The sequence below is a fragment of the Lepisma saccharinum genome, chromosome 16 (assembly GCF_977018435.1).
Source record: "Lepisma saccharinum chromosome 16, izLepSacc3.1, whole genome shotgun sequence".
Classification (NCBI taxonomy): domain Eukaryota; kingdom Metazoa; phylum Arthropoda; class Insecta; order Zygentoma; family Lepismatidae; genus Lepisma; species Lepisma saccharinum.
The window spans coordinates 12,271,529-12,287,919 of NC_139244.1; the positions used below are offsets into that span (position 1 = coordinate 12,271,529).

Consider the following 16,391-nt stretch of genomic DNA (forward strand, 5'->3'; position numbering starts at 1 on the left):
CGGCCGAAGCAATTAAACTCCCTTACGTTCCCAAAACTTGGGAGCTGTTGACCTTTGATGCAGATGAGAAGGGAATTTCCATGATGACATCAAAGTCAGATTTCTGTCTAAACGGGAGGTCGCAACAGGACTGTGAAGGTACACATAAAGAAGCTCCTCTGTGAAAAAATTACAAAGTCTAGACAATCTTCTAAATACTTGAACCTACTTAGGTTTCAGCTCATAAAGAAAATAAGTGGATGTAATAGCTGCTGAGTCCCCCTGGGGCATGTTGAATATATACAATATAATTTTTACGGTGTGTTGGAACATGCCTATATAAATACTTCTCACTTATGATAAACAAGAATATTAGCAATAAATAAAGATAAAAAGATAAGTTATACTTACTGAGCATTCGTGCAAAACCAAAGTCGCAGAGCTTCACAATTCCATCCTTTGTAAGTAGAATGTTTTCTGGCTTCACATCCCTGTGAATACAGTGGTGCTGGTGGCAATAGTCAATGGCTTGCAAAGTCTGCCAGACAATTTGCTTTGTCAACAATTCAGGACAGCCTTGTGGATACTTCTCTAGCTCATGTAGAACTGTGTGGTCACAGAATTCAAACACTAGATGGAGCTTCTTCTTTCTTCGAAAAACTTCAATGAGATTTACAAGATTTGGATGCTTCAAGTTCTGCAAGAGGAAAAGAGAATAGTAAACTGTAATTTAAAGTAAACTCATATTAAAATTTGTTACCAGTGTTATTCCTGTGCTATAGGTGAGTTGGTCATGTTCTAAAGTAAGTTTAAATTTCTATAGTTATGAAAAAGGAAGAACAATTATTACTGAAAAGCTATGGGTAATACTTGTAGTGTCTGCAACCATTATGAATTTTTATTTAACCATGTTTCTAAAACTTGTATTGTTATTTGCATTTCTTTGTAAATATGTCAATATGTGTATATGTATATCCTATATATGGGGTGAGTTGACTATGTGTGCAATATCAATTGACAATATCAATAATTGTTCTTCTTCATATAGCACTTGAAGTCTTTTATTCGAAAGAACATATTTTAATTACAAATTACAAAAATATATTCAACGTACCAGTATAATCAGCACTGGAAGTGAGTGCGTATGTGGGGGAGGGTGTTCCCCCAGCTGTTGATTTTTTTGCAAAACATCCCCCCAGCTCATTATAAACCATAGGAGCATCCCCCCCCCCCCCGCTAACCTAAAGGTTCGACCAAACATTCCAGCCCCATATAACATTTTCCTTTCAAGGTCTGAGTATAATATGAAACTTTTGATTGATTGATTGATTGAGTTGGTGTTTTAAGTCCACTTTATACACAGTAAGACTAATCGGGACTGCACCTACAGTTTAAAGTTGGATCCGAACAACTATGTGCCTCCACCAGGTATCGAACCGGAGACCTCTTGATTACAAGGCAACGATGCTACCACTGCGCCATATATGAAACAGAAACTTATAATATAAAATGGTTTCGCTTGACTATTTTGGACACAATAAATAATTTTATAAGTTACGTAATTTCTCAAGATACCCAAATGTCATCCTCCCTACTAAATATTACACCCTGCGCTGCATTTTGCAGACTACAAGGCTCTGGCATCTGGACCCATGGCCAGTATAATCCTCTAGGGTCTAGGGGGACTTGTGTTGTGTGATGTCCTCATGTGTTAAAGATTGTCCCTTCATCTAAGTATTTCATCTTATCACCATACATTCTCATCTTCACAACTAGCCAAAAGGGGCAGAAACATGAAGTAAAATAAGTCATATTCATTCATTTATTACATAATTATCTTCACATGGTAAAATGATGTATTTCAAAATTGTGTTCTAAATATGGGCTACTAGTGGCAATATCACAAAAAGCAATTAAAATTTAAAAGAACAGTCATTTATCGCTAAAACATTATAAAATTCATATATATGAATAATCTGTTGTTTTGAAAATCATGCGGAATGGAAAAAATCGAAATTAAGAAAAACATCCAAATATGTGTTGAAAATGTGATCTCAGCATTAAACCTCATGTCATAGGCCATATTTAGACCATCACGCTATTTTAATTCTTCAATTTATTTTCGCTCTCTGTGGTACATATTTCACAAACAAATCATGGCAGTATAAAAGCCCACATTTGTTTTATGTACCGCTAATATCATAACCTATACAAAGCAGATGAGAATTCAGAAAACGCTGAGTTAAAACATATCTGCAAAAAGTTTTCGGAGGTCGCAATTCTATAACAGCGTCCACGGCCGAAACTAACCACCACTTTCTCTTGCGAATTGGCGCCGCAACCTCCGTCCTTGACAGATAACCAGTTCCCATAGCCTCTGCCAGGCTGCAGCACCCGGGAGCGCTGATAACTCCAAAACCCATATTTAAACCTTCGCCCGTATTTAGACCTTCTCCTCTAACTGTCCTCCTGCAGTACATAATTCATATTTCCAACTTTTACATTTGGAGCACATATACTTTATCCACGTCTTCTAGGATTAGTTGGTTTAATTATCAGTTCAAACTGATGGACCAGTACACACAAAGGGAACTGACACTTTCCAATCGATTGTCGCAACATTCAAGTGACAACCCATTTTTTACCAGATGGTAGCTGAAAACGAAAAACATGTATGCTTTTCCAAAATTCTTATGCACAAAATCAGTAGCTTTAGCCTTCAGGTGAAAGAAGCGTGATTCAAAGGATCGGTTTTAAATTTAAGGTCATGATATGCATTTTGAGGCAATGTTTAGGGTTAAGTACACTTGGAACTTGTTCCACATGGTCGAGCCGTCTTGTCTAAATAAAAGTTTGGTTAATAAGTAACCGAGAACTTTTGATTCAACCTATGACACTCATTTAGGTTAGGTTAGGTTAGGCAGAAAACTCTTTCAATTGCAAATCATGTTGCAATTGCAAGGAGAGAGAGAGAGAGAGAGAGAGAGCGAGTAAACGGGAGAACCAGAGAACGAAGAAGAGAGGGGGGCAAGAGGTGAGAAAGGGAGAGGGGAAGCAGTAGTAACTGAGAGGGAAATTAAATAAAAACTGATAAGAAGATCGTCGTCTTGTGATGAAGGGGTTTCGGGATCGATTCCCGTGGAGAGACATAATGGTTCGGATACCACTTTAAACTGTAGGTCCCGTTCCGTTTAGCCTTACTGTGCACAAAGTGAACTTAAAACACCAAATCAATCAACCAATTAATCAACAGATAAGGAGGGAGGGGAAAAGATAAATATGACAGTAGTAGGGTGACCAGACGTCCTCTTTTATCCGGACATGTCGTCCTTTTTTAGGTGTTTGTCCGGCGTCCGGGCGGATTTTTTAGAAATCGGTAAATGTCCTCCTTTTTTGAAAGAGCATAGACCATAGCAAATGTGCTGCATAGAGAATGCTTCCACACATAACGATCATCATTTAAGGCTTGGGGTGCGTTAAGTATTCGAGCAATGCTCACCTAGCATCTGGGAGCTCAACACGATCACTTTCCCGATCCGAGTCATTATATTCCAACTCGTTGCTTCGCCCTCTGAGACTGCTGGAACGCATGTAGTGTGTCCTTTTCGATTGATTGATTTGGTTTATTTTACTTCGCTTTTCTTCCACTTTTGGCTAATCGCGAAGATGGGTATGTCGAGCTATGATATGATTATTTTGATGAAGGGACACTTATAAAGAACACGCATGCCCAGGCCAGGAGTCGAATCCGGGACCGCTGGGGTTGTGGCCCCTTTATTTAGCGGGCGAGGTTCAGCCGTAGGCTGATCTAACAGCTTGAAGGTAGGAAGAAGTTATTGAAAGAGATCATCTGAAAAGTATCTGTGAGCAAAATGTTGGTAAGATTTTTTTTTTATTGATTAAATTATGAGTAATGGCAAATGTGTTGCCATTCATTGCGGTGTCCTCTTTTTCATGATTTTGTCCTCCTTTTTCACTATGCTCTGTCCTCTTTTTGGAATATATGTGTCTGGTCACCCTAAGTAAGAGGAAAGTGAGAAGAAGAATAAAGAAAAGGTGGTTAATGAAATAGGAAGAGGGCCCCTCCCCCAAAGAGAGAGGGGGGAGAGAAATTCTCGTTCGCCTAAATCTAAGGTAGTGTCTGCTGCCACGTTCTTTTTCTGCTGGAACCTCAAGAGAGATGCGCGTGGCAGCAAACTCGGTCTTTGTTTTATCGTGATTTCATCATGCTATGTATGCAATTACGTCTGTAACACATACTGTGAAGTTGTAGCGATTACTTTCACATAAATGTTTTAAGATTAGGTCCCTCAGCATTCTTCTAATAATAAACCTAAATGCTCTCGTAGTTAGGTTAAGTTCCGTTAGCATTAAAATAATATCGCTAAATTCTTTCTAAAGAAAAAGTTCTAAATTACCTGTACATTCATTCCCAATAATCATAAACTTGCATTTTTCTCGTCTTCATCTGTTCTTAAGAAGAAGAAACAAACTATCGTGTTTCGTATAGTTCCTGAAACCCTCACCACGGAACGTTGGTCCTAACACGTAATCCTACTTTATGTCACTGGTGTCCAGCAAGGGCAGAAATGTAGGTGATAATGGTGAAGCAAAACACAGCAAGCCTTAGGGGCAAAAAAGTGCATACCTGTCTGTAGCCTATCAAAGTTGGATCTTTTATATCGCTGACAGAACCTTCTGGTTTCAAGAGAGTCGAACTACATAGAGTCATGCAAGGTAACTTAATATACTATAAGGTAGCGCCATCCGAAAATTGCCGATCATGCACGAACGCGTGACGTCATGTGGGAGGATCGGTTATGCTCGGTGCCCCTTCGGTTATGTTCGTTCGGGGCTGGGCAGAAGCAAACGGCCGCTATCATTTCTATGCGAGTTTCAGAGAGGGAAAGTGTTTCATTACTTTGAGGGGTAAATATTAATTATCATACCTCGGGATGGTATTGAGGTATTCCTTTAATGATTAGTGACATAATTAAAACATGCTACATTTAAAAGAGGGGAAAATTGCACATGCAAAAGTATTGTAAAAATTCATTTTTCTGAAACATGATCGATATTACAAAGAAGGTTGTCCGTGTTCTAATTAGAATTTCAGAATTCATCATTTCATAAATCGTATTATGATTTTAATACGAAACGTTGCATGCTAAAGAAGAATTGCATAGTGAAAGAGTTACAAAGAAAGAATTGATAGACAGATTTGGTTTATTTTTGCTTTTCTGTCTTTTTTTAAATATGAAAGGAAAACCCATAAGAGGTACCCCCCCCTTCGATCTCTTTCTTTGTTTCCACAAGCCGGCTTCCTTGGCGTAGTGGTTAACACATCGCACTTCAACGCCAGAGATTTGGGTTCGAATCCTGGCTTGGGCATGGATGTTTGTGAGTGTTCATTCATCATTTCATCACTCATCCCTATCTTCGCAAATTAGCCAAAAGTGGCACAAGAAGCGAAATAAAATGAAGCAAATCAATCAATCAATATTTGTTTTCACATATACTATCACATTTACTAAATTCTCAATTTTCCCATTAAGGACAAATCAATATCTTGCCCGATTGGATTCGAATCCGGGACCCCTGGCGTCGAAGCGCGATGTGCTAAGCACTACGCCAAGGAGATCGACATAGGCCTCCGAGGTACTACGGGCTCATAGAACGTCACAGGAGTACTATCGGATTATAAATTATGGATATTAGAGTTTGGATAATAAATAAATAAATTATATAATATATAATCTATAAATAAAAAACACCCGTTCTTTATTTATAGAATCTCAGAGAAAGCGATAGTTTGCCAAACTAAAAAATAATCCTATCTTGTTCTCACGATAATAAAAATAGAAGGCATAATAAAAAAATAAATTGGTAACTATAGATTGACACAGAATTGAATAAGCTGAATTTTGATGTAACTCGTTTTTATGTGGTTCTACTGATTAACTTTTAATTGGAGTCCAAACTTGAATATCCGTAATTTCTAATCCGATAGTAGTCCGGTATAATCTATTTACAACATTTAACACAACGCAGTACAAATGCCTAATATTTAGTTTTCTGACTAAATAGTTCCTTCTTATTCATTCAGAACGTTGCAATCATTTCCAGGAACATTTCAAATTTTTACATAACATCAGAAAGTATTAAAATTATACTGATATACTTAAAATCCAATCTTTACCATTCACCATAATGTAACTTTATTTTTGAAGTTATCAAATGAAAGAAGCAATATACAATCTAGATAAAATTTTACTCTGCATTTGATACTTACTCTAAATTCGAAAGAATTCCCAACCTTCTTCATATATTTATTTACTGTACAATAATTTTCGTACGGATCGAAGTTCCACAAGCAAAAATTATTTGAAAAGTTTTATGTGGAGGAAGAATGATGAAATAGTGTGTAAGATAGTAGTTTCAGACTTTGAAAACGCAATTCCAGTTTGTAATTTACAGATATTTTTAATTTCTCTGGTTCAAATTTGGCTGCAAGTTATCGTTGTCATAGTTCTAAAAAGTATTTTTTCGTATTAAGAACTTTACATACAAACGCGTGCAGAAGATGAGTCGAAGTGTACAAGTACTAATTTAACTAAGTTAACCTACTCGAAATACTTGATGAGTACTAGGAACATCAAACTTGAATGTATTAACCTACTAATTCAAGCCTATAGAAATAGATTTTTGATCACACGGTAAATGAAACGCTTTGAGAATATCGCTGAAAATATCTTAGTTTAATTAAACAATAAAGGAGAAAAGTTACATGAACTCACAATGATTGACCGTGCATTTAACATTCGTTAAAGGACTTTGTCCGCAGATTTTCCATTTCCATTTCCATGTGTGTCTGAGTTGTAAAACCGGAAAATATACTCCAAGGCTGATATGCGACACACATTTGTACATTAACGAAGTAACTTGCATTACACTAATCTTAGATCTTGCTCTTTTTGACAGAAATGTACTACAAAGAAATAATGTAACATCCATTGGTTTATATTGAGTACAAGGGTACAAAATTATTCACAATATATTTGTGAAATACCAAAATTGAACAAAGTTGCAAACATTTTAATGATGGGTGTAATATTCACTTATGCAATATTTACCATCGTGCATACAACGCTATGTAACTCGAATTGAAGATGTACTAAGTGAAGTTCATTTCGAATAGCGTGAAAGTTAGTACACGATCTTCGAAATGCCCATTTCCGACAACGTTTTTCACAATAATGTGAACATACAAATCACAATCAACATCGGTCTGTGTTAAATGAAATTGTTAATAATTATAAATCCGACTTACATAAAATGTACTTAACAAATCAGTTAGGCTCACTACGTACTTCGCACTAGTTGAACACATTTTCAAAATATTGATGACTTCTCTTGTGGTACTGTCAGTTAGGTTACGTTCTAGATTTTGAACTTTTTTATTTGGTTAAAGCGGTTGAAAGAGGTTGTTTGTAATCTTTAATTTATTTGCTTCATTATGCAGATGTGTATTTCTCCTTTGTAATAGATCGAACAACGAAACATTGCTTGCAGTTTGTGTATATACCAACGTCTATATATTTTCACTTTTTTGGCAGCATAGTCTTTAGCCTGTTTAGGGCACGTTTCCTTATTGAGTGTCTTTCGTAGCGTACAGATCTGCAAACCTTATCAGCGAAGCATATTGTGAAGATAAGTGTTTAGGAGAACTACACCATTTCCTCAATTATTTGGTACTAAAGTAATTGGATGTAATTTTAGCGATGGCACTGCAGTTGGCTTCAGCACGTTCTTTGGTGGAAAATACAGAAATTCTGCTTTCAGATCACAATAATTGGCACTGCACACTTGCATTTTTTACATTTCGTCTACAAGCATGAATCCATTGTTTACTTACGCAATTATCGACTGGAAATCTATGATATTTTATGTCATTTCCTTTAGTTTTCTGGTTATAGTTTTCATAGCTTGCTACAGCACAATTAGACATGATTGCAGTCTACAAGTACAAAAATACAATAAAAATAAATCGAACGCTACAAAATCAACAACCTGCTTGTTCCGATTTTTGCGACGTGTTAGTAGCTAAATGTACCCCGCACCAAACTTACTGCACATAGCAACGAGCACCGTCAAACCCGATCCTCCCAGATGACGTAATGCATACGTACTTCACATAGCAACGAGCACCCCCTGAGAGTCATGTGCTGGCAACATTGTGTAGCAATTGCGTAGACGCAAAAACAGTCGGGTAATCTATACCCTTGTGTCTTGTACTATTATTTTTTATAATTAATATGATTTGTACCCCTCAGTTGTGTGGAAAATACAGTTTGAGAACAGTTATTTACTTTTGCGATTTAGTGTAGTTGTGTTCGTGATCTAAATTTATCAAATTTGGATTATTAGTGGAACTTGATCTCACGTAATTTTTCGTGTGCTAGTTTGAAGGAACGAAAAGTACTTCAAATGAAAGCAGGCACTGATGAATGACTGATTACTTCATGCAGGCAGATCAGTTTGCAGTTGCAGGCAAGATAAGATAGACGACTTGAATTCGCTGTGTCATTAATCTTCACTCTGCAAAACTTGCATCTTCCGTAATAATATTAGATGTAGATTTGCATTCGATCCTGGCAACGTTATCAATACTATGCTCTCACAAATCGCTTACATAGAGAATATGAAAATGTCAAACTACTTAGCCACAAAAGATGCAGAAAAAAAACAATCAAATTGGCCAAAACAAGCAGATTGAATTCGATGGCTAAGCGAATATGACCATTGGCAGCACTAGAGTACGCAGGATTTTTTCGGATGGGGCTGGTATTGTAAGGTGGATATCACAGTTACATTCGTAATTAACATTTTTGACCTTCGTTTTTAAAGTTGTTCAAATACTGAAATGGTAATCGGATATAATTTTAAGATTGCATTTACCACTTTGTTTTTTTCCGAGTTCTTTAGTGCTTTCATTTGAAAATTCTGATTTTCTCAAACTTTCGGGAGCGGCTGCGCACACCGTTCTCCGTACGCCAGCGTTTGTCAAGAAACTTTTTTGTTTTAATATAATACACGTATTTTATGTATGTACTATTTACCCTTTATTATTTCGCAGATAGACAAAATTTTGCTATTATCATAAATGTTTTCGGATGTTAAAAATTTGACTACTTCCGTACTACTTGCTAGTTGCAGGCTCTGTCCGAAAGGTACAAAGTACAGACTTGAAGTAATTATATGGTCTTGCCGAAAGTGACGTCACCTAGTACAGTTCGAAGAACAGCACCAAGAACAGAAGTACGCAAGTGCACAGCTCGCAGTACAGATGGTTGGTGACTAGGTCACGTGATTTCCGCACTCGTTGTTCATTTGTTTAAAATCACGGAGGTAGAAAGCCAGCGACACAGGTAGATAGATATACGTTGGGCCAGCAAGTTGTTGGTTATAGTTCTTCTAATGTGTTGAAATGTATGTGTACCAACATTTGAAAATGCTATTTGATATCTGTGGTGAAAAATAAGTGTTTAAAACACGAGGAAAACAACGAATACTCAGTTTTATCTACTGATCGTATTTGGCGCTGCAGTCGAAGTGCAATTCGAAAGTCTTTCATTCCAGTCCACGACTTGAAGACCGCACTCCAAGACCATACTCGGAGGATGCTCGCTTCAAGTACGATCTTGCACTTTTCAGACACGGCCGCAGACTCGCTCAATTTCCGCCAGGCCCCGTGGCGGAGTAGTTAGAACATCGCGCTTCGACGCCAGGTGTCCCGGATTCGAATCTCGGTCTGGGCATGGATGTTTGTGAGTCTCCAATCTTCGCAAATTAGCCAGAAGTCGCACAAAAGCCAAGTAAAATAAAGCAAATCAATCGCTCAACTTCCGTTCCTTCGTCATAATACACAGAAGAAAGCGGGGGAAAGTTTTATACGGAAATATCTTGTTGCTACTTAGATGTTGTTTGGATCATGGGCGTCGCCAGAAATTTTCCTAGGGGGGTCGAATGGAAGATGTCGAGGACACCTCCTCCCCTCAAAAATATTCTGATATAGACCAGTGTCATACACGTATGTAAAAGTTTGTCAAAGACGGGTTCATTTTTAAAATTATTGCAATATCGGTATTTTAAATTGTTATTATTATTACTACTACTACTACTAGTAGCAGCAGCAGTAGCAGTAGCAGTTTTAGTTATGTTTATTTTGGCATCCAATAAGTTTATTATATGAATAATATAGTACTTGTTACAACCAAGATTACATAATAGTTACTCCGAACATTAGTAGCAGTAGCAGCAGCTAACGCAGTAGTATAAGAAGCTTCAAAAGGTGTGAAAGTTACAAATTAACAGAGTTTCAGTGTTGCAGATTATGAAAGTTTCGTACCAAATTCGATATATCAAGGAAGGGTGGCTACTCACCGGGAATTCCTTGAATTCCGAGAATTATACGTGAATTTTTGGCTCCGAGAAGTAGACGTGAAAAATTGCAACTTTTATTAATCCAAATCCAATTGAGTTTATTCATATTTATAAATGCTCTGAGGCAGGAATTTCACAGTTTAGCTTATATTCTTATCAAGGAAGAGAAAGAAAGCTACAAGGAAAATAACACAATTCTCTCAATACGTTTATTTTGTTAGTGTACTTTGCAGAAGAATCTATCTGACGACGGAAGTTTATTGAAATATAAGATATCTTGAATTTATTTAGGTAAAATTTAAGTTCGAAATTCTTATATAATTAACAATTTTTCGTAGATTAGTTTATCCCGTAAAATTTGTGATTTGTTTTTATAGATATATTTCGAGTCTGAATATGTGAATCGGCAAGTGTAAACTTCGCACCTTAAATTAAACATATATACCGTTTAATTGAATTGAATCAGAATTTTTGATTGATTGATTCACTTTGATTGACTTTGTTTAGTTACTTCGCTTTTGTGCCACTTTTGGCTATTAGCGAATATGAGGGTGTGTGACGAAATTGATGAAGGAACACTGACAAACATCCACGTCCAGGCCTTGATCCAAACCCGGGGCCCCTAATCAGAATTTTTGGTACTTTGGAATCACACAAACCTGGAATTATACTTGAATTCTATCATTGTCCTAGAGTAGCAACCCTGCAAGACCATTTTTAAACAATGACGCAAAATGAGGTGAAATAAAGTGCTTCGTTTATAAATTGAAAAAAAAAGTAGATGGAAATTTCCAGGGGGGGGGGTCGATCGACCGGTTCGACCCCCCCCTGCCGACGCCCATGGTTTGGATATAAATGTTACATAACATTTACTCTTTTCTGAAGAGTCAGACGAAAAGCAAATCTTGTTTGCCTTGTTGCACATGCAAAACCGGAACTCGGTTTGTTTACTTTTTCTAAAAGAAAAATATTCGTGAATTTTGGGGGAAGAGTCTGTAGCCCAATCATTCTCTTGTATGTCCTTGCTTATACTCCGCCCCTCCTTATATTCTTTTCGAAAAGATGGAACACGTGTTAAGATTGATGAAATAGAAGTTATAAGAGAGAGAGGGGTGGGTTATGTTTGGTCACGCCACTGGATACTAAATACTAATAATACTTTTCACAGTGAACTTTCTCCTTTCTGTTGCGGCTGCGACTGTGTAGAAACCAGCAGGTGACCGCACACAAAGACAGACAAATCAAAACAAGACATAGACAATTGATCGGTTGCCCGGATACCAGTCGTTCATTTTGTCGTTTGCAATGGCGAATAAAAAAAAAACGTCAAATTCTGGCTAGGATGTGAAAAACAACCTACTTTCTATTCACACATTAATAAAACCAAGTTAACCTCGTTCGATTTTTCTTTCCTCTTTCTTAGCTTGAATTCAAAGCCGAATAGTCTGTGCTTTGGTAGAGTCAGACAGTTAAATTAAAATCAACAACCAACGTTATGCGTTCTTCTTGGCAGCCATATTGTGATTGATGTCTTTGTCAATCGATGTTCTTGCAACAAGTTTTGCTTTCAAAGGGCATGTATTGTATGTGCACAAGAAACGTTAAATAACACGGAACGAAACAGCTGATATGTTTAGGATATCATTATGGAGCCCTAGCATGTCCTCATATGGTGAATATTTAATAAAATGATGAAACCTTTTGCACGAGTAACTCGAATTGCATTTTAAACAAACTGAAGCTGCGATTATGGCAGAACAATAAATTTGAGATTTGAGTTCTCGTCAGAAAGAGATAAGGGGGATGTCCTTCCAGTCAGCCCAACAGGCAAGAAAAACATGGCGGATTAACGATGGAAGTAGGGGCACATGCCCCTCCCACAAGCCATGACGACGTAATGCGAAAAGTGGCAATATCGTTATGTAACAACGGATGAAAACAACAGTTCCGGGAATATAAAGTAGAATTCTGTAACAATACGCTTTTCCAGAATTGTCAAAGAAATGTGCCTCCATCGGAATCGAATGCAGGACCCCTTCATTAAGCCATCGGAGAGGCTCTTAAAGAATAGACTATATTGAAAAATATATATACAGTTTGTAAATTTTATACAGGACTTCCTCATTGGCGTAGTGGTATTGCTGTCGGTTTGTAATCAAGGAGCCCTGGGTTCGGTCCCTATGAAAATACACGTACATTGATTGCACAGTGGTTCGTATTCTTCTTTAAACTGTAGGTACAGGCCCCATTAGCCTATCTGAGCATAAATGGAAGTAGACTTGAAACAAACCAACACGTAAACTTACATCGGTGACATGTTTGTGATAATGTCATACAGCAGCGTAACCTGTGGGGTGGGGGGCGGGGGCTAACTTTGGGAGCAGACCATGAGGCTCAAGTTCCAGAAGGTTAAAAAATACCCATAACATGTACATTTTTATATACCTGGAAATTTTGAAGGGGCAAACGTTCCCTTGCCCCCGCCAAGTTACGCCTATGATTTCACGTGAGCTTTAGTTCATTCTTTCATTAATTGTTAATAGAATAACAGTAGAACTTCCACTTCGCTTTCACACACAAAGGTCTCTAGTTCGATTCTCGATTAAAGTACGTTGCACAGTGCTTCGAATCAGGGGTGCCCACGGGGGGGGGGGTTCATAATGCGCCTGCGTCATGGGATTTTTTGGGGGGGGATTTTACACCAATTCTATATATTTTCACATAAAAATGAAGGGGATCGTATCGTTTGATTGACTTGTTATTGATTTTTAGTTTTGATTATTATGTGGTTTTTCTACCTACCTGTGGGTGATCGCGGCGATAGGGTTGAAATGGAACACCACCTCTTATTTCTTTAGAATCGGTTTTGATGGAGGGGGGGCATGGTATTCGCATTAATACAAGGTTAGTCGAGCAGACAAACTGTGCATTGACTAACAATGGCAGTGAGCCTAAAGTATCTAAAGTAAAACATATATTGCTTAAATATGTCTGTACTATACAGTGACGCAACCTCAGGGGGCAGGGGGTCATTACCCCCCAACCTTCGACGGAAATCTATGGTAACAAGGGGGACAAATATTGAAGGCCAAGGGCACCTGTAGGGGGGCACAGAGGAGCAATTACCCCCTTCTGTTTCAAATTTTATGCAAATAAAAATACATTTTGTAAAATTTTCTTGCTTGCTTCGCTCGCATTACCTGCTTTCCTCGTTTTCGTCAAGTTCAGAGCTGTAGCTAAGGGCGACGGGAGTCGGCCATGGGCGCCCAATGATCTAAAAAAAGTTGTAAAAGAGAGAATGCCATTGCGTCCAGTGAAATTATTTTCGCCCTATTAAAACAATATTGTTTTCAATTGCAAAAATTGGATCTAAAAAGTTTCTTGCTCGCTTCTCTCGCATTCTACTTCTTTTCTGTAATTGTAATGTATTTAAATAATATGTGTTGAATATTTGTATTGAATAAGCTTTGAATACGTACACAATTTAGTGTTAGCTTGTTGCATATGTATTTTCTATTTTACGTCGCTCCATGTTGCATATGTGTAAAACATATGTTGTACATGAAACTTACGCATGTATCTTCGGAATGCATTTATCATTCATTTTCTGCCATTCAAAAATACAGTTTGTGTGCTTGATTTCTATTATTAGCTAATGTGAAATTGCTTTAGCACAGACTTCTACCCCCTTTTTGCGTAATTTATGAGGATAATAACGTCTTTGATACTACTACTACTACTACTACTACTACTACTACTACTACTACTACTACTACTGGTAGTAGTAGTAGTAGTAAATCCATTATTAATGTTGTTGTTGTTGTTATTATTATTATTATTATTATTATTATTATTATTATTATTATTATTATTATTATTATTGGTACGTTTATCCAGGTACTTGCCCCCCCCAGACATTTTTTTTTGGTTGCACCTCTGGTATTATATTTTTCCGTAAATTTTGTGTGACAAAAATAATTTGAGTAATTAATTCGGCATAAACGGGGGGGGGGATGTTCTACCTTTTGGGGGGAGTGCGTCATGGGCCTTTGGGGGGATGGGCACCCCTGCTTCGAATCTCCTGCTTTTAAGCTACCGCAAGCATAAAATTAGTTTTCAGGTAAATTTGAGGGTGTTGGATGTGTGTGAATACATCAGCGCACCGACCATGTCCCCAGAAAGAGCATTAATCTGTACAGTAATATTCCTCGAACTCGCCAGGTGAATACGTATTTCGCTGAAAGCAAGCCACGGCATCATGCTATGAAGCTAAAATTAAAAATGTTCATGTCAGGAGGCGAAAGTTAGGAAACCTGAATAACACGGGGTTCAATTACTAACAGCCGCCTTGTTCTTGCTTAAGTAGGGACCCTGCGGAGATGAAAAATAGATGGCGTGCAGTTCGCTGCCTGTGATTGTTAATATAGCACGAATGCTGCCTGGACGATTGTTGGCGAATGAGATACATGCTCCAGTTGGAAAGTCGATCAAGGTTGGCTTCCATGAGTGATAACGGAAAATATAGATCTCATTCGTGAAATGTTGCCAGATCTGCGGTGGTGCAAATCTTACTGATATTTCTTTTAGATTTTGAAGTCCTAGCAGGGCCGTATTTAGGAACTGTAGACCTCTAGGCACTTTTCACAATTAAATTCTTTGAGGTTGCAAAAGTAATCAATCTTATACCATTATCATTACTTAATTCATGAAGACTTTCTTTACCAATCGTGGGTTTAAATGTCTCTTCTTTGCCAATCGGTGCATTACAGTCACCTAACAGAATTTTCATATCATACTGAGAAAATTTATCAAAGACCTGTTCTAACTCTGTATAAAAATCATCTTTAGTATTATCATCTTTATCTTCCGTTGGTGCATGTATGTTTATTAAAATAATTTTACACCACCTAGCCTGTAAAACTGCATATTATATCCTATCATTAATAAATTCTACAGTTTTAAGAGCAGAGATAATTCTATTATTTATGAAAAAGCCTGTTCCAAAATTATGATTTCCAGTACCACCATAGAAAAAGTATAATTTTTAGTTTTACAATTCCCTTTTCCTGCCCACTTAACTTCATGGACAGCTACTACATCTAATTTATACTTAACAATCTCATAAACTGTACAATGAAATGCCTCAGGCCGGTATAGACTCAGAACATTCCAGGTGCCTAATTTAATATCCTTATTCCTAATGTAGATCTTATCCTTAGTCCAGGGACCTCCCAAAGGGAGATCCGAATGGGGGACTATTTTACATCCGGAATATTTTACCTTGGGAACATCCATGGCCTCATATTGCTGTTTCTTGACATGTCTTTTTACAGTGCAGAGTTGTCAGCTCTACGCCTAACCCCCAATATGGACTTCGATGAAATAGTAGATGAATTTTCGGCGAAAGAGGCAAGAAAAGTGTGTCTACTATAAATGTTAAGCCTTTGGGAATTTTCTTGAAGAAATTGTAGTTACTACAATTTCCACAATGAACCTGTCGGTAATTGTCCAGCAGATGGACCCTTGCATATGTAGTGACATATTTACTCTTAATTGTAAATAATATAATTTATAATAAATTATGTACGTAAGTACAGTCTACTGCTCAGTTCTCTGTTTCCGTCTGAACCCCCTTAGTATTTACTATATATTGTAGTTACGGTGTTCACTCTTCATAATAGGCAGAATTTTACTGCTGCTATAGCGCTACAATTATCGTCCTGTAACTTTATTTTACTGCGCTATTCCCCCGCAAACCTATCTGCGATTTGTTCGATTGTGAATGACTACTGATTCTAAAATCTGGTCTACCATTTCAACTGCTGAAAATTGGTGGTTAACATATTGAGCTAATAAAGCTCCTAGCAAAAAATAATAAAACAATGGGGGGCCCCCACAAAACATTTTGCCCAGGGGCCTCCACAAACCTTGATACGGCCCTGATCCAGACAAACATAATATACAGTTAA

At 37.4% G+C, this 16,391-nt stretch overlaps 1 protein-coding gene across 5 annotated transcripts in view; it reads right to left on the bottom strand.

Moving 5' to 3' along the window:
* LOC145999917 (cyclin-dependent kinase-like 4) overlaps positions 1–16,391 on the bottom strand; it is a 145,401-nt gene that overhangs the window by 14,966 nt on the left and 114,044 nt on the right. For all 5 annotated transcript variants that reach the window (XM_083137196.1, XM_083137199.1, XM_083137195.1 and 2 more), the window contains exon 3: positions 391–676. In XM_083137196.1, coding sequence (XP_082993322.1) covers positions 391–676 — 286 coding nt within the window. The remainder of the gene's footprint in view (positions 1–390; positions 677–16,391) is intronic.